This window comes from Salvelinus alpinus, chromosome 7, assembly GCF_045679555.1.
Source record: "Salvelinus alpinus chromosome 7, SLU_Salpinus.1, whole genome shotgun sequence".
Taxonomy (NCBI): Eukaryota; Metazoa; Chordata; class Actinopteri; order Salmoniformes; family Salmonidae; genus Salvelinus; species Salvelinus alpinus.
Window position 1 is genome coordinate 1,057,690 of NC_092092.1, and position 19,289 is coordinate 1,076,978.

Sequence of the window (19,289 nt, forward strand, 5' to 3'; positions counted from 1 at the left end):
CACCCCCCTCTTTCTCCCTGACCCTTTTCCCCTCTCTCCTTCCCCCTCTCTCCTACCTCCCTCCCTCTCCACCCCTGTCTCTCCCTCTCCACCCCTCCCTCTCCCTCCCTCTCCACCCCTCCCTCTCCACCCCTCTCCCTCCCTCTCCACCCCTCTCCCTCCCTCTCCCTCCCTCTCCACCCCTCTCCCTCCCTCTCCACCCCTCCCTCTCCCTCCCTCTCCACCCCTGTCTCTCCCTCTCCACCCCTCTCCCTCCCTCTCCACCCCTCTCCCTCCCTCTCCACCCCTCTCCCTCCCTCTCCACCCCTCTCCCTCCCTCTCCACCCCTCCCTCTACCTCCCCATCTCCTCCCCTCTCCCTCCCTCTCCACCCCTCCCTCTCCCTCCCTCTCCTCCCCTCTCCCTCCCTCTCCACCCCTCTCCCTCCCTCTCCACCCCTCCCTCTACCTCCCCATCTCCTCCCCTCTCCCTCCCTCTCCACCCCTCCCTCTCCCTCCCTCTCCACCCCTCTCCCTCCCTCTCCACCCCTCCCTCTACCTCCCCATCTCCTCCCCTCTCCCTCCCTCTCCACCCCTCCCTCTCCCTCCCTCTCCTCCCCTCTCCCTCCCTCTCCACCCCTCTCCCTCCCTCTCCACCCCTCCCTCTACCTCCCTCTCCACCCCTCCCTCTCCCTCCCTCTCCCTCCCTCTCCACCCCTCTCCCTCCCTCTCCACCCCTCCCTCTCCCTCCCTCTCCACCCCTCCCTCTCCCTCCCTCTCCCCCCCTCTCCCTCCCCCTCCACCCCTCTCCCTCCCTCTCCACCCCTCCCTCTCCCTCCCTCTCCACCCCTCCCTCTCCCTCCTTCTCCTCCCCTCTCCCTCCCTCTCCACCCCTCTCCACCCCTCCCTCTACCTCCCCATCTCCTCCCCTCTCCCTCCCTCTCCACCCCTCCCTCTCCCTCCCTCTCCCTCCCTCTCCACCCCTCTCCCTCCCTCTCCACCCCTCCCTCTCCCTCCCTCTCCACCCCTCTCCCTCCCTCTCCACCCCTCCCTCTACCTCCCCATCTCCTCCCCTCCAGTCGCCTTCCGGATCTACGACATGGACAAGGATGGCTACATCTCCAACGGGGAGCTCTTCCAGGTGCTGAAGATGATGGTAGGAAACAACCTGAAGGACACACAGCTCCAGCAGATCGTGGACAAGACCATCATCAACGCAGACAAGGACGGAGACGGCAGGATATCCTTCGAAGAGTTCTGCTTAGTAAGTCTGAGGTCTTAATGTCCGGGGGAACTGTGTCGGGGCGGTTAAAGAAAATCTCTTGACATTTTTCCAAAGTTCCCTGGTTGGAGTATTCCTGGTGTCTGGAAGGAACAGGCAGGGATAGAACACGAGGAAATGTTCCAGAACTGTGCAAACCTATTTGGGGGCGGGGTTGTAACTCAAGTTCTGGAGGGTTGCTATGGTTGCACCTTAAAGATTGCTGCCCCAATGTATATAGAGACATTGGACACTGGTCACTTCAATGTTTACATACTATTTTACCCACTTCATATGTAAATACTGTATTCTAGTCATGGATCACCCTTTTTTACAGTGCATTCTGAAAGTATTTCACGATCCCTTCACTTTTTCCACATTTTTGTTACGTTACAGCCTTATTCTAAAATGGATTAAATAAATAAAAAATCTTCAGCAATCTACACACAATACCCCATAATGGCACTATTGATGAGACTATGAGACTTGAAATTGAGCTCAGGTTCATCCTGTTTCCATTGATCATCCTTGAGATGTTTCTACAACTTGATTGGAGTCCACCTGTGGTAAATTCAACTGATTGGACATGATTTGGAAAGGCACACACCTGTCTATATAAGGTCCCACAGTTGACAGTGCATGTCAGGGCAAAAACCAAGCCTTGAGGTCGAAGAAATGGTCCGTAGAGCTCCGAGACAGGATTGTGTCGAGGCACATATCTGGGGAAGGGTACCAAAACATGTCTGCAGCATTGAAGGTCCCCAAGAACACAGTGGCCTCCATCATTCTTAAATGGAAGAAGTTTGGAACCACCAAGACTCTTCCTAGAGCTGGCCACCTGGCCAAACTGAGCAATCAGGTGAGAAGGGCCTTGGTCAGGGAGGTGACCAAGAACCCGTTGGTCACTCTGACAGAGCTCCAGAGTTCCTCTGTGGTGATGGGAGAACCTTCCAGAAGGACAACCATCTCTGCAGAACTCCACCAATCAGGCCTTAATGGTAGAGTGACCAGAAAGAATGAAGCCACTCCTCAGTAAAAGGCACATGACAGCCCGCTTGGAGTTTGCCAAAAGGCATCTAAAGACTCTCAGACCATGAGAAACAAGATTCTCTTGTCTGATGAAACCAAGATTGAACTCTCTGGCCTGAATGCCAAGCGTCATGTCTGGAGGAAACCTGGCACCATCCCTACGGTGAAGCAAGGTGGTGGCAGCATCATGCTGTGGGGATGTTTTTCAGCTCAGAGACTGGGAGACTAGTCAGGATCAAGGCAAAGATGAACAGGGAAAAGTACAGAAAGATCCTTGATGAAAACCTGCTCCAGAGCGCTCAGAAGCTCAGACTGGGGCGAAGGTTCACCTTCCAACAGGACAACGACCCTAAGCACACAGCCAAGACAATGCAGGAGTGGCTTTGGGACAAGTCTCTGAATGTCATTGAGTGGCCCAGCCAGAGCCTGGACTTGAACCCGATCGAACATCTTTGGAGAGACTTGAAAATGGCTGTGCAGCAACACGCCCCATCCAACCTGACAGAGCTTGAGAGGATCTGCAGAGAAGAATGGGAGAAACTCCCCAAATACAGGTGTGCCAAGTTTGTAGCGTCATACCCAAGAAGACAGAAGGCTGTAATCGCTGCCAAAGGTGCTTCAAAAAAGTACTGATTAAAGGGTCTGAATCCTTTATGTAATTGTGATATTTTTTCTAAATGAGCAAAAATTTGTAAAAACCTGTTTTTGCTTTGTCATTATGGGGTATTGTGTGTAGATTGACGAGGGGGGAAAAACGTATTTAGTGTAACATTAGAAATGCTATAGATATGTATATGTATAGAGATGACATGACTCGAGTCAGTTTCTATCTGAAAGTTCTGTATTCTGTTTCACTCTCCTGAATGAGCCATATTTGGCACGTTTCTCTAAAGCCTTCAACTAAAATGCTCTGTCCTTGTGTGAGTATTATTTTTGGTTTGAGCTGGTTGGACCATGGTTATAATTGGTTTGAGCTGGTTGGACCACGGTTATGATTGGTTTGAGCTGGTTGGACCATGGTTATAATTGGTTTGAGCTGGTTGGACCATGGTTATGATTGGTTTGAGCTGGTTGGACCATGGTTATGATTGGTTTGAGCTGGTTGGACCACGGTTATAATTGGTTTGAGCTGGTTGGACCATGGTTATAATTGGTTTGAGCTGGTTGGACCATGGTTATGATTGGTTTGAGCTGGTTGGACCACGGTTATAATTGGTTTGAGCTGGTTGGACCATGGTTATAATTGGTTTGAGCTGGTTGGACCATGGTTATAATTGGTTTGAGCTGGTTGGACCATGGTTATAATTGGTTTGAGCTGGTTGGACCATGGTTATAATTGGTTTGAGCTGGTTTGAGCTGGTTGGACCACGGTTATAATTGGTTAGAGCTGGTTGGACCACGGTTATAATTGGTTTGAGCTGGTTGGACCATGGTTATAATTGTTTTGAGCTGGTTGGACCATGGTTGTAATTGGTTTGAGCTGGTTGGACCATGGTTATGATTGGTTTGAGCTGGTTGGACCATGGTTATGATTGGTTTGAGCTGGTTGGACCACGGTTATAATTGGTTTGAGCTGGTTGGACCATGGTTATAATTGGTTTGAGCTGGTTGGACCATGGTTATAATTGGTTTGAGCTGGTTGGACCACGGTTATAATTGGTTTGAGCTGGTTGGACCATGGTTATAATTGTTTTGAGCTGGTTGGACCATGGTTGTAATTGGTTTGAGCTGGTTGGACCATGGTTATGATTGGTTTGAGCTGGTTGGACCATGGTTATGATTGGTTTGAGCTGGTTGGACCATGGTTATGATTGGTTTGAGCTGGTTGGACCATGGTTATGATTGGTTTGAGCTGGTTGGACCATGGTTATAATTGGTTTGAGCTGGTTGGACCATGGTTATGATTGGTTTGAGCTGGTTGGACCATGGTTATAATTGGTTTGAGCTGGTTGGACCATGGTTATAATTGGTTTGAGCGGGTTGGACCATGGTTATAATTGGTTTGAGCTGGTTGGACCATGGTTATAATTGGTTTGAGCTGGTTGGACCATGGTTATTGTTGGTTTGAGCTGGTTGGACCATGGTTATGATTGGTTTGAGCTGGTTGGACCATGGTTATAATTGGTTTGAGCTGGTTGGACCATGGTTATAATTGGTTTGAGCTGGTTGGACCATGGTTATAATTGGTTTGAGCTGAAGCAGGTTGTTGTGGAGGGATTGTGTGACTTCATTTGAAGAGACTCATTCATGAAAATAGCTGAGAGTGCAGGACAATATTAAAGAACAAGACAAGGGGTTAACAGCATACAGTAGTTATACTAATATTAAGGGGTTAACAGCATACAGTAGTTATACTAATATTAAGGGGTTAACAGCATACAGTAGTTATTCAGTAGGGAGTTGTCTCTCTTAAGTAGAACCATGTTGCATGATTTTGAAGTTCACAAATGTAGCCAATAGCATTAAGAATCAATCCTGTTCCAACCTGCTTTTGGAATTAGAATTGGAATTGGAATTAGAATTGGAACCAGAATTGGAATTAGAACTGGAATTAGAATTGGAATTAGAATTGGAACCAGAATTGGAATTAGAATTGCATTTATGATTGGAATTTGAATTGGAACTAGAATTGGAATTGGAACTAGAATTGGAAGTAGAATTGGAAGTAGAATTGGAAGTAGAATTGGAATTAGAATTCGAACTAGAATTGGAATTAGAACTAGAATAATAATTCTAACTCAATACTTGTGTTCCTCCTCTCTTCTCCAAGGTGGTGGGTGGCCTTGACATACACAAAAAGATGGTGGTGGACGTGTGAGCCCCCCCCTCCGCTCCTCTCCCCCCCTCGCTTTCTTCTCCGTCTGTCTCTGAAGATCTGCTCAAGACATCTGACAAACGCTCTCTGTGTATTTCAATGGAAGTATTCTCTCTCTCCTTGAAGCCACTTTTTTTCTTAAGAAACCACGGGCCTCGTGAAGCCAACTTTTAAGTGTTATTGAACTCCGATCCTCTCAATAACCCGAAGAAAGACAGATATTCTTGTTTGTAAAGAGCATCACAGTTCAATGGAGGAGGGAGGGGAGAAAGGTTTGCTTGTTTATATTTAGTAAAAAAAAAAAAAAAACTTTTTTTATTTTTTTATATTTATTTTCGTTCTGGTCTCTCTCTTTTTTTTTTTTTTTAAATATACATGTATATCTATAATGGCTCTCTCGTGGTTAAATGTGTCGTTATCTGAGGTGTTACATTAAATAAAATACTTGATTTCAGTTCCAACTGAAAAAAGTAGGGTGTGAAGTGCCAACCAGGACATATCCAGAAACCAGATGATATTGTTATTATGAACTATCCACCGTCGCTGTCAGTGATGGATGACTAGCGTGTGACACGTCAAGCGCTCCGCTACAGCATCACATGATGTTTAGATGCACATTTTATTTTCACAAATAAACAGCCATTTCTTGTGTTCCATTTCCATCCTCTTGAGCAAGTTGTGATGAAACATACAATATAATGTTATTGTAACATGAGTGATAGAGTGTTTTATTTATAGTTACTTATATTGTTGGAAATTATTATTCTGTTTCTTGTCAGACTTTCTGGGGGGAAAACAACTAAATGTCAAGTAGAGATAGATGCCAAGAAAGTGGATTTGTCATTTATTGACTTTGATTACATGTTTTTAATTTGAACAGTCTGTATCGGTCCACATAACAGTCCCCCAATGCAAAGTAACAGGTAGCCTGGCAGTTAGAGGTTAGCCAGCAACCAGGGGGGTTGCCCATTATGAATTCCGAGGTCTGATGGGGAAAAATCAGGTGGGAAGTGAGCAGGCAACGAGATGGTTGTTGGTGTCAAATCCTAGATGCCATTGCCTGCCGTTGTGACCTTGAGCAAGGCACTTCAACTGCTCCACGGGCCCTGCTCCAACCTGTGTGTGTGTCTTTCGTTTATTGGGGGGAATAGTCACGTTTCAGTTGCACCTTGAATAAAGTGGCCTAGAGCGCATTACTCAAGTTGAAGAATCTCTCTTCAAATCACGGAGCGCATCTATATATCTATTGTATTACATTTTGAACTGAAGTTTGGAGGAATATCCTGGCCCTATGACATCGAGATGAACAATTCTCGACATAGATTGTAAATGTGAGTGTGTTATTGAGACAACATGTAAGGGATAATAATCAAGAGGCTGGCTATACGTTCTATGGAAAATAATGCACGCCGTGGAAGGTGTGTTCCACGACGCGCTAGCGGAGTGAAACTCACCTTCCACGGAGTCATTATTTCACAGAGAGCCTGAGTTGATTATCGCTTTTATACCACGGCTATAATTGAACACATTTGCAAAGCTAGAAAGTTGCCATGGTAACCAAACAAACAGACTTACTAGTTTAGTTATTAACAGAACCATCAGTCCGAGCTTACTATAATGAAAATCTAAATCAACAATGCCGTTTTCAATTAGACTTTTGTTTTCAAAAACAGCTTAAACATAGAACATGTACGAATGAACTATAGCCATTGAATTCTACCGTGCTGTTATACTGTGTGTTATAGGGGAAATAATGCACGCTCTAGAATGCCCTTCAAGCCAATCAGAAACGAGTATCCAACAATGCCATGGTATAAATAATGTTAAGGAATCGTATTGAGACTCTGTAGGACGCATTGTTAGTTTTGTAACCAATATACACTGAGTGTACAAAACATTAAGAACACCTTCCTAATATTGAGTTGCACCCCCTTTGGCCCACAGAACAGCCTCAATTCGTTGGGGCAATGGACTCTACAAGGTGTCGAAAGCGTTCCACAGGGATGCTGGTCCATGTTGACTCCAATGCTTGCCACAGTTGTGTCAAGTTGGCTGGATGTCGTTTTGGCTGGTGGACCATTCTTGATACACACGGGAAACTGTTGAGCATGGAAAATACCCAGCAGCGTTGCAGTTCTTGGTACAAACTGGTGCGTCTGGCACCTACTAACATACCCTGTTCAAAGGCACTTAAATATGTTGTCTTGCCCATTCACCATCTGAATGGCACACATACACAATCCATGTCTCAATTGTATCAAGGCTTAAAAACCTTTCTTTAACCTCCCCTTCATCTATACTGATTTTTATTTAAATGTTTATTTAACTAGGCAAGTCAGTTAAGAACAAATTCTTATTTTACAATGACGGCCTACCCCGGGAAACGCTGTGGCCAATTGTGCGCCGCCCTATGGGACTCTCGATCACAGCCGGTTATGATACAGCCCGGGATCAAACCCGGGTCTGTAGTGATGCCTCTAGCACTGAGATGCAGTGCATTAGACCGCTGCGCCACTCGGAAGTAGATTTAATAATTGACTTCAATAAGGGATCATATATTTCACCTGGATTTACCTGGTCAGTCTCTGTCATGGATAAAGCAGGTGTTCCTAATGTTTTGTCCACTCTGTGTGCACACTGTATACTAGATGAGGTCAATGTTTGCTTAGTTAGATGTCAAAGCCCTCCTGAAATGTGCTGTTACACTACAGGGTTCTTTCTAATGTAACAACGGAGTTACTCGACATGTTGGCGTCATCGATGTGCAAATGGGATGGTGTATATTTTCATGTTTCTTCTTTCACCACTTTTGTCCTATCACGAACGCCTCATCGTTCCTCTCCCTCTGTGGTATTCAAAGCAGGGAGATTAACACAAGCATTACCAAACTACCGTATTTAAAGGGAGGTGGGCATCCCTGGCAAAAAAATAATAACAAAATGGTGTGTCGAGTTGGCTTTGAGTGACCTGATTTCCTGGTTTGGACACCAGTGATTTGGTGTCCGGTTGGCTTTGAGTGACCTGATTTCCTGGTTTGGACACCAGTGATTTGGTGTCCGGTTGGCTTTGAGGGACCTGATTTCCTGGTTTGGACACCAGTGATTTGGTGTCCGGTTGGCTTTGAGTGACCTGATTTCCTGGTTTGGACACCAGTGATTTGGTGTACGGTTGGCTTTGAGTGACCTGATTTCCTGGGTTTGGACACCAGTGATTTGGTGTACGGTTGGCTTTGAGTGACCTGATTTCCTGGGTTTGGACACCAGTGATTTGGTGTCGGGTTGGCTTTGAGTGACCTGATTTCCTGGGTTTCGACACCAGTGATTTGGTGTACGGTTGGCTTTGAGTGACCTGATTTCCTGGTTTGGACACCAGTGATTTGGTGTCCGGTTGGCTTTGAGTGACCTGATTTCCTGGTTTGGACACCAGTGATTTGGTGTCGGGTTGGCTTTGAGTGACCTGATTTCCTGTTTTGAAACCAGTGATTTGGTGTCCGGTTGGCTTTGAGTGACCTGATTTCCTGGTTTGGACACCAGTGATTTGGTGTCCGGTTGGCTTTGAGTGACCTGATTTCCTGGTTTGGACACCAGTGATTTGGTGTCAGGTTGGCTTTGAGTGACCTGATTTCCTGTTTTGAAACCAGTGATTTGGTGTCCGGTTGGCTTTGAGTGACCTGATTTCCTGGTTTGGACACCAGTGATTTGGTGTCCGGTTGGCTTTGAGTGACCTGATTTCCTGGTTTGGACACCAGTGATTTGGTGTCAGGTTGGCTTTGAGTGACCTGATTTCCTGGGTTTCGACACCAGTGATTTGGTGTCCGGTTGGCTTTGAGGGACCTGATTTCCTGGTTTGGACACCAGTGATTTGGTGTCAGGTTGGCTTTGAGTGACCTGATTTCCTGGTTTGGACACCAGTGATTTGGTGTCGGGTTGGCTTTGAGGGACCTGATTTCCTGGTTTGGACACCAGTGATTTGGTGTCGGGTTGGCTTTGAGGGACCTGATTTCCTGGTTTGGACACCAGTGATTTGGTGTCAGGTTGGCTTTGAGGGACCTGATTTCCTGGTTTGGACACCAGTGATTTGGTGTCAGGTTGGCTTTGAGTGACCTGATTTCCTGGTTTGGACACCAGTGATTTGGTGTCGGGTTGGCTTTGAGGGACCTGATTTCCTGGTTTGGACACCAGTGATTTGGTGTCAGGTTGGCTTTGAGGGACCTGATTTCCTGGTTTGGACACCAGTGATTTGGTGTCCGGTTGGCTTTGAGGGACCTGATTTCCTGGTTTTGAAACCAGTGATTTGGTGTCGGGTTGGCTTTGAGTGACCTGATAGCTGGGTTTGGACACCAATGATTTTAGTGAGAAACATTGAGTTGGAGAGTCATTGGATGTGTATCAAACGGCACCCTATTCCCTATGTAGTGCACTACTTTTGACCAGGGCTCATAGGACTCTGGTCAAAATGCCTCCCATTTGCTTGCATGATTTTGGTTGTGCATGTAGATGACCCATTTAAATAATCCTCTTGTTAACACATGAATTGTGATGTTAGTCATTATGATATTTAATCATCTACTGGTGGGTTTCAATATGGATGTTGCCAAACATTGGTAAATGTACACATTATGAGCAGTAATCCTAACGAACTGAACTATTTAATTGTTTAGTGTTTTCCTCCCGGATCAACGAGATGATTCTTATTTTTCCCAGTAAAAAGGTCTGTTCCTGCGTCAACTGCTAAACAGTGTACTCAGCTTTCACAGGGAGATATGATGTTGGTTTTGTATATATGTATTTATTGAATGCAGTTCCATCTTTCTGTTCTGTTGTCCTTATAGTTCAGACTGCTCCTTAGTTTTGTAATTGCTACTTTTTATATTTTCTTTGAAGGAGACAGTTTTTGTTTTTTCAGTATGTGGAAACTGAAAATGGTTTAAGTTTGAGATTTCTTCTCCCCCTTTCTCTGCATGCTGCATCTGATGCTGTGAGACTGTTGGAAACGTGATACTGTATGACAATAACAAATAAATACACTTTGAAACATTGTAAGTATTGGCTTTGTGTGATCACTTTGTTTCCCTGGTGTGTGGAGGGGAGGGGGGGGGGGGGGTTCGGTTTCCCTGGTGTGTAGTGGGGGTTCTGTTTCCCTGGTGTGTAGTGGGGGTTCTGTTTCCCTGGTGTGTAGTGGGGGTTCTGTTTCCCTGGTGTGTAGTGGGGGGGTTCTGTTTCCCTGGTGTGTAGTGGGGGTTCTGTTTCCCTGGTGTGTAGTGGGGGTTCTGTTTCCCTGGTGTGTAGTGGGGGTTCTGTTTCCCTGGTGTGTAGTGGGGGGGTTCTGTTTCCCTGGTGTGTAGTGGGGGTTCTGTTTCCCTGGTGTGTAGTGGGGGTTCTGTTTCCCTGGTGTGTAGTGGGGGTTCTGTTTCCCTGGTGTGTAGTGGGGGGTTCTGTTTCCCTGGTGTGTAGTGGGGGGTTCTGTTTCCCTGGTGTGTAGTGGGGGTTCTGTTTCCCTGGTGTGTAGTGGGGGGTTCTGTTTCCCTGGTGTGTAGTGGGGGTTCTGTTTCCCTGGTGTGTAGTGGGGGTTCTGTTTCCCTGGTGTGTGTAGTGGGGGGTTCTGTTTCCCTGGTGTGTAGTGGGGGTTTCTGTTTCCCTGGTGTGTAGTGGGGGTTCTGTTTCCCTGGTGTGTAGTGGGGGTTCTATTTCCCTGGTGTGTGTAGTGGGGGGGTTCTGTTTCCCTGGTGTGTAGTGGGGGTTCTGTTTCCCTGGTGTGTAGGGGGGGTTCTGTTTCCCTGGTGTGTAGTGGGGGTTCTGTTTCCCTGGTGTGTAGTGGGGGTTCTGTTTCCCTGGTGTGTAGTGGGGGTTTCTGTTTCCCTGGTGTGTAGTGGGGGTTCTGTTTCCCTGGTGTGTGTAGTGGGGTTTCTGTTTCCCTGGTGTGTAGTGGGGGTTCTGTTTCCCTGGTGTGTAGTGGGGGGGTTCTGTTTCCCTGGTGTGTAGTGGGGTTTCTGTTTCCCTGGTGTGTAGTGGGGGCTCTGTTTCCCTGGTGTGTAGTGGGGGTTCTGTTTCCCTGGTGTGTAGTGGGGGGGTTCTGTTTCCCTGGTGTGTAGTGGGGTTTCTGTTTCCCTGGTGTGTAGTGGGGGCCTCTGTTTCCCTGGTGTGTAGTGGGGGTTCTGTTTCCCTGGTGTGTAGTGGGGGTTCTGTTTCCCTGGTGTGTAGTGGGGGTTCTGTTTCCCTGGTGTGTAGTGGGGGTTCTGTTTCCCTGGTGTGTAGTGGGGGTTCTGTTTCCCTGGTGTGTAGTGGGGGTTTCTGTTTCCCTGGTGTGTAGTGGGGGGGTTCTGTTTCCCTGGTGTGTAGTGGGGTTTCTGTTTCCCTGGTGTGTAGTGGGGGCCTCTGTTTCCCTGGTGTGTAGTGGGGGTTCTGTTTCCCTGGTGTGTAGTGGGGGGTTTCTGTTTCCCTGGTGTGTAGTGGGGGTTCTGTTTCCCTGGTGTGTAGTGGGGGTTTCTGTTTCCCTGGTGTGTAGTGGGGGTTCTGTTTCCCTGGTGTGTGTAGTGGGGTTTCTGTTTCCCTGGTGTGTAGTGGGGGTTCTGTTTCCCTGGTGTGTAGTGGGGGGGTTCTGTTTCCCTGGTGTGTAGTGGGGTTTCTGTTTCCCTGGTGTGTAGTGGGGGCTCTGTTTCCCTGGTGTGTAGTGGGGGTTCTGTTTCCCTGGTGTGTAGTGGGGGGGTTCTGTTTCCCTGGTGTGTAGTGGGGTTTCTGTTTCCCTGGTGTGTAGTGGGGGCCTCTGTTTACCTGGTGTGTAGTGGGGGTTCTGTTTCCCTGGTGTGTAGTGGGGGTTCTGTTTCCCTGGTGTGTAGTGGGGGTTCTGTTTCCCTGGTGTGTAGTGGGGGTTCTGTTTCCCTGGTGTGTAGTGGGGGTTCTGTTTCCCTGGTGTGTAGTGGGGGTTTCTGTTTCCCTGGTGTGTAGTGGGGGGGTTCTGTTTCCCTGGTGTGTAGTGGGGTTTCTGTTTCCCTGGTGTGTAGTGGGGGCCTCTGTTTCCCTGGTGTGTAGTGGGGGTTCTGTTTCCCTGGTGTGTAGTGGGGGGTTTCTGTTTCCCTGGTGTGTAGTGGGGGTTCTGTTTCCCTGGTGTGTAGTGGGGGTTCTGTTTCCCTGGTGTGTAGTGGGGGGTTCTGTTTCCCTGGTGTGTAGTGGGGGTTCTGTTTCCCTGGTGTGTAGTGGGGGTTCTGTTTCCCTGGTGTGTGTACTGGGGGTTCTGTTTCCCTGGTGTGTAGTGGGGGGTTCTGTTTCCCTGGTGTGTAGTGGGGTTTCTGTTTCCCTGGTGTGTAGTGGGGGGTTCTGTTTCCCTGGTGTGTAGTGGGGGGCTCTGTTTCCCTGGTGTGTAGTGGGGGTTCTGTTTCCCTGGTGTGTGTACTGGGGGTTCTGTTTCCCTGGTGTGTAGTGGGGGTTCTGTTTCCCTGGTGTGTAGTGGGGGTCCTGTTTCCCTGGTGTGTAGTGGGGGTTCTGTTTCCCTGGTGTGTAGTGGGGGGTTCTGTTTCCCTGGTGTGTAGTGGGGGGTTCTGTTTCCCTGGTGTGTAGTGGGGGTTCTGTTTCCCTGGTGTGTAGTGGGGGTTCTGTTTCCCTGGTGTGTGTAGTGGGGGTTCTGTTTCCCTGGTGTGTAGTGGGGGTTCTGTTTCCCTGGTGTGTAGTGGGGGTTCTGTTTCCCTGGTGTGTAGTGGGGGGTTCTGTTTCCCTGGTGTGTAGTGGGGGTTCTATTTCCCTGGTGTGTAGTGGGGGTTCTGTTTCCCTGGTGTGTAGTGGGGGTTCTTTTTCCCTGGTGTGTAGTGGGGGTTTCTGTTTCCCTGGTGTGTAGTGGGGGGTTTCTGTTTCCCTGGTGTGTAGTGGGGTTTCTGTTTCCCTGGTGTGTAGTGGGGGCCTCTGTTTCCCTGGTGTGTAGTGGGGGTTCTGTTTCCCTGGTGTGTAGTGGGGGGTTTCTGTTTCCCTGGTGTGTAGTGGGGGTTCTGTTTCCCTGGTGTGTAGTGGGGGTTTCTGTTTCCCTGGTGTGTAGTGGGGGTTCTGTTTCCCTGGTGTGTGTAGTGGGGTTTCTGTTTCCCTGGTGTGTAGTGGGGGTTCTGTTTCCCTGGTGTGTAGTGGGGGGGTTCTGTTTCCCTGGTGTGTAGTGGGGTTTCTGTTTCCCTGGTGTGTAGTGGGGGCTCTGTTTCCCTGGTGTGTAGTGGGGGTTCTGTTTCCCTGGTGTGTAGTGGGGGGGTTCTGTTTCCCTGGTGTGTAGTGGGGTTTCTGTTTCCCTGGTGTGTAGTGGGGGCCTCTGTTTACCTGGTGTGTAGTGGGGGTTCTGTTTCCCTGGTGTGTAGTGGGGGTTCTGTTTCCCTGGTGTGTAGTGGGGGTTCTGTTTCCCTGGTGTGTAGTGGGGGTTCTGTTTCCCTGGTGTGTAGTGGGGGTTCTGTTTCCCTGGTGTGTAGTGGGGGTTTCTGTTTCCCTGGTGTGTAGTGGGGGGGTTCTGTTTCCCTGGTGTGTAGTGGGGTTTCTGTTTCCCTGGTGTGTAGTGGGGGCCTCTGTTTCCCTGGTGTGTAGTGGGGGTTCTGTTTCCCTGGTGTGTAGTGGGGGGTTTCTGTTTCCCTGGTGTGTAGTGGGGGTTCTGTTTCCCTGGTGTGTAGTGGGGGTTCTGTTTCCCTGGTGTGTAGTGGGGGGTTCTGTTTCCCTGGTGTGTAGTGGGGGTTCTGTTTCCCTGGTGTGTAGTGGGGGTTCTGTTTCCCTGGTGTGTGTACTGGGGGTTCTGTTTCCCTGGTGTGTAGTGGGGGGTTCTGTTTCCCTGGTGTGTAGTGGGGTTTCTGTTTCCCTGGTGTGTAGTGGGGGGTTCTGTTTCCCTGGTGTGTAGTGGGGGGCTCTGTTTCCCTGGTGTGTAGTGGGGGTTCTGTTTCCCTGGTGTGTGTACTGGGGGTTCTGTTTCCCTGGTGTGTAGTGGGGGTTCTGTTTCCCTGGTGTGTAGTGGGGGTCCTGTTTCCCTGGTGTGTAGTGGGGGTTCTGTTTCCCTGGTGTGTAGTGGGGGGTTCTGTTTCCCTGGTGTGTAGTGGGGGGTTCTGTTTCCCTGGTGTGTAGTGGGGGTTCTGTTTCCCTGGTGTGTAGTGGGGGTTCTGTTTCCCTGGTGTGTGTAGTGGGGGTTCTTTTTCCCTGGTGTGTAGTGGGGGTTCTGTTTCCCTGGTGTGTAGTGGGGGTTCTGTTTCCCTGGTGTGTAGTGGGGGGTTCTGTTTCCCTGGTGTGTAGTGGGGGTTCTATTTCCCTGGTGTGTAGTGGGGGTTCTGTTTCCCTGGTGTGTAGTGGGGGTTTCTGTTTCCCTGGTGTGTAGTGGGGGTTCTGTTTCCCTGGTGTGTAGTGGGGGTTCTGTTTCCCTGGTGTGTAGTGGGGGGTCCTGTTTCCCTGGTGTGTGTAGTGGGGGTTCTGTTTCCCTGGTGTGTAGTGGGGGGTTCTGTTTCCCTGGTGTGTGTAGTGGGGGTTCTGTTTCCCTGGTGTGTAGTGGGGGGCTCTGTTTCCCTGGTGTGTGTAGTGGGGGTTCTGTTTCCCTGGTGTGTAGTGGGGGTTTCTGTTTCCCTGGTGTGTAGTGGGGGGTTCTGTTTCCCTGGTGTGTAGTGGGGGTTCTGTTTCCCTGGTGTGTAGTGGGGGTCTGTTTCCCTGGTGTGTAGTGGGGGTTCTGTTTTCCTGGTGTGTAGTGGGGGTCTGTTTCCCTGGTGTGTAGTGGGGGTTCTGTTTCCCTGGTGTGTAGTGGGGGTTCTGTTTCCCTGGTGTGTAGTGGGGGTTCTGTTTCCCTGGTGTGTAGTGGGGGTTCTGTTTCCCTGGTGTGTAGTGGGGGTTCTGTTTCCCTGGTGTGTAGTGGGGGTTCTGTTTCCCTGGTGTGTGTAGTGGGGGTTCTGTTTCCCTGGTGTGTAGTGGGGGTTCTGTTTCCCTGGAGTGTAGTGGGGGTTCTGTTTCCCTGGTGTGTAGTGGGGGTTCTGTTTCCCTGGTGTGTAGTGGGGGTTCTGTTTCCCTGGTGTGTAGTGGGGGTTCTGTTTCCCTGGTGTGTGGGAGATAATAAACACCAATAATGACTATATCATATTAAGGTCTACCTTCTAGACACCACTAAAGAAAGCAATCATGCAAGTGCAGTCCATTCCAGAAGATTTAACAACTGAAATGTAACCAATACACTGACAAGTCATTGTAAGAATTCATGTGAGTACATGCACAATGACCAGTGGCGATTTTAGCATGTCAATCATGGTGGGGCAAACTCCCCAATTTTTTTTTAGATACATGCCAGCAAAGCCACTATACAACACTAAACATTACATTAATTGCACTGTAACGGCGACAAGCGGTGCCCACAAACTGTTAGGGCCTACAGTACATAAAGGTGTAGGACACAGGTATGAGTAAAGCCACGATATTTACTCAATATCAACAATAATCCAACAAGGATAAACATAAACAATCCAGAACACGTACACGGAACCACTTGACAAAAACAATCACGCACAAAACAGAAAGGGGAAGCCAGAGGGTTAAATAAGGAACATTGATTATGGAATGGAAACCAGGTGTGTATAATGAAGACAAAACGAAAATGAAACATGTATCGGTGGTGACTAGAAAGCCGGTGACGTCGACCGCCGAACGAACAAGGAGAGGGACCAACTTCGGCGGAAGTCATGACAGCTGTCCCAACAGCAGAGCTTTCTGTTCAGCACCATGGAGTGAATCCTTACCACTGCTACACCTGGCTATCAGCGGAGCCTTGTCTGGCAGCGACACTGTTCATTCAGCCTCATTTACTTCCTTTTTAGAAAACATAGCTGATATGGCTGACCATATCTCCCTGGCTTATTACATAATTTATGCAGCAGCATATAAGACATTTTTCGACTCACCTTATTGTGTGCGGCGGTCCCTCGTTGGCAAATTTTGTCATCAAAGAAAGAGAGAAAGATTTACAATTCCGAGTTGGATGACCGTTATTTTCCCAGTCTGACTTCCCAGTTGCAATGCTTGCGGTTAGCCACTGTCACCGATTCCTTCCAAACCACTCATTGTTGAATTTGCAATTTCCAACTTGTTGTGTAATGTTAATGTCCAATGGCCGATGAGCACCGATACATTTTATCTATATAATTTATATATATATATATATATATAATTTATAATATTCATTATTTCTCTTCATATGACAAGGATTAAAAAGGACTTGCCAGTAGATTGTCTACTTGATTTATGACGATGACTGCTAGTGTCACACCCTGGCCTTAGTTATCTTTGTTTTCATTATTATTTTAGTTAGGTCAGGGTGTGACATGGGGAATGTATGTGTTTTGGTTTGTCTAGGGGTTTGTACGTTTAATGGGTCAGTGTCTTGTCTAGGTGTTTGTATGTCTATGGCTGCCTAGATTGGTTCTCAATTAGAGGCAGCTGTGGTTTATTGTCTCTGATTGAGAGCCATATTTAAGGCAGCCATAGGGTTTTGGGTTTTGTGGGTAATTGTCTATGTTGAACGTTTGTTGCTTGTCATTGCACTTACGTCATTAGCTTCACGGTCGTTAGCTTCACGGTCGTTTGTTGTTTTGTTTAGTTTGTATTCAGTGTTCGTTTCGTGTTTTTCCCTTCTCTAAATAAAAGAGAATGTATTTTGCACACGCTGCGCCTTGGTCCTCTCTCTCACCCATAGACGATCGTGACAGCTGGCTAAAATTTTGAAAGTAAGATGTTGACATGATCAGTCCAATCAAAGCTATTGTAGATTTAACGTAATTTGAAGTCATTTTATCTGTGGCCAATGACCTTGAGCGTCTTGGAAGGGCACTTCTAATCTAAGTCCATGGCAGGACCCAAAGGGCTCACATTCTTGATGTCTACCCTGTAGTGTCCCCATGAGTGACAGAACACTGAGCCAATCATGGTGCAATCCTGAGCCAATCACAGTGCAATGCTCCTATTTTTTGCTGGCCTGCCCCTCCACCACAGAAAGCACTGAGCTAGGCTGAAACACCTGCATTTTGGAGCTGCCTGTTTGTATGTGGCTTTATTAACTCAATTATATATATTTTGACATTGTTTGCAAACTGATATCTGACACGTATTAATGCCAAAATAACATTGCTAAACAGGCAAGCCCCCCCCAAAAAAAATATACATTTTTTTATTTTTTTGCAAAAAATGTGGGGCTGAAAACAGGCTCTGCCTCACCTGCCCTGAATGACGGGTCTCCACTGACAATGACACTCATCTATGACTCACTGAAGCTTTCCAAGACTATCTGGGACTATATCGTCGCTCAGGTAATCTCATTGCACTTACTTTAATTTCCAAATGTCTTATTTTGAGGTTGAATCTGACTTGAATTTGACTTGACTGTGAATGTCTTTAGGCAGTTCTCTCCTTCAGAGGAGTATACCTGTGGGCTGGGACAACCGCATAATGTTCTCACCAGAACCACCCTGATACAAGAAATACACAGTTAAAAGTTAGTCATCGTTACAGTAATCTGGCATATGTGCACATTAGCAAACACAGCTTCTGATGATGTTGTGGACCCTGTTTTCACTCTCATTGTTAATTTGTTTATTTTTCATGGACGATTCTTTATCCATAAAATGAAGTGGGCGGAGAACAAACCCGTCTTCCCATTATTTAAGATTGAAGAATTGAAATATTATTTTGAAATTATCAGTGAATGTAAAAAATAAAAAATCAATAGGTACCGTAAAAGTTTCTAACAAATTGAAAATGTATCTTGTTTGTATATTTCTGTTTTTGTATTTGTTGTGTTCATAATAAAAAAATAATATAATTTTTTTTTAAATAAAAATGGAAAAAAAGGAGCCAAAGACTGTTTAACACGAGCTTGAATGCAGTGTATGGATGGATTTTTTGTTGTTGTTGAATATAGTAATGTATATACATATCTGTTAGTGAATGGTATGTTATTATATGGAAAATAAAACGACATTCTCAAGTAATCATATAATATATTGTATTTCATATTATATTTTTCACCAGGTGAAACTGGTAGCCTCTTTGTGCGGAAGAGGGAGGGGCCATTCATGCCGTTTTTGGCTGGGAAATCGCGTTAACAAATTAGCTTGTTAGTGTCAGAAAATCGTTATCATTCATTATTTGTGCTCGTTATAACATCAACATTGTCATAACAGGGAAGAAATGTCGACGCCATTTGAGAAGCCACAAATTATAGCTCACGTTCAGAAAAGTTTTAACTACAGTGTTTGACAGCAAATTGATTCCTTGCAGTGCAAAGTTTGTCTGTCTATGCAAGGGGCACCGGAGTGATGCCAATATACGAGGTGCAACTCGTAAAAGAGGTAGCTAATTTTGTATTGTTTGTGATTTGTTTTCTAGCTCAAGCTTTTAGCTAGCGTTCTAGAAAAGTCGTTGGGTACCTTTTGTTACCATAACAACAGGTAGCACAAGGACCCCATTCCCTAGCCAGCAGATGCGACCGTTTGCTTACAATTGCACTAGGGTAAGACAGGCTTCCTGTGTAACACTACTATGCCGGCTCGGAAAGTGTTCCTCAATCCAGGGATGAAAAATGTGTTGTACTTCCAATTGTCCCATTATCCCAACTGTTACACCGAGAACATTTAACGACTACTAGTTTTTCCAGAAAACTGCCCATTTCGTCCTCATGCCATCATGGTAGGTAGTAGAAGCTATTTTGGATTGTCAGTGTCAGCTAATCAGCTCCTTTTGTTGTTCAACGCAATCAATTTATTTTTCTCTAACTGACCCAAGATAGACCAGAGCCTGTCGTTTCCAATGGGAGGAAATGAATCATAGTGGGTAGAACAAGCAGGATCTAGTGAGATCCTATTGGTGCGTTCTAGCATTTATTTGCATATTTCCATTTGGGAACTCCTACTCTGTGAAATGCGCATGTGCAATAACTCAATTTATACTTTTACTTTTGATACTTTAAGTATATTTAAAACCAAATACTTTTACTCAAGTAGTATTTTACTGGGTGACTTTCACTTTAGTAATTTTCTATTAAGGTATCTTTACTTTTACTCAAGTATGACAATTTACTACTTTTTCCACCACTAAACAACACCCCTTTTAGAAACTTTGGCAATGGGTAAAGTCTACAAAACGCAGTCCACTCTGTTTGTTACACATCCTAGTTTTGGAAACAGAAAACTGTATGGAGATCAAATGTTTAATAGATGAGGAAAAATGTGCAGAATGTCG

At 46.8% G+C, this 19,289-nt stretch overlaps 1 protein-coding gene across 1 annotated transcript in view; it reads left to right on the forward strand.

Moving 5' to 3' along the window:
* Positions 1–10,124, forward strand: part of LOC139580315 (calcineurin subunit B type 1-like) — a 47,483-nt gene extending 37,359 nt beyond the window's left edge. The window contains exons 5-6 of the mRNA XM_071408860.1: positions 1,057–1,241; positions 5,038–10,124. Coding sequence (XP_071264961.1) covers positions 1,057–1,241; positions 5,038–5,085 — 233 coding nt within the window. The 3' untranslated portion in view covers positions 5,086–10,124. The remainder of the gene's footprint in view (positions 1–1,056; positions 1,242–5,037) is intronic.
* The last annotated feature ends 9,165 nt before the right edge of the window (positions 10,125–19,289 follow it).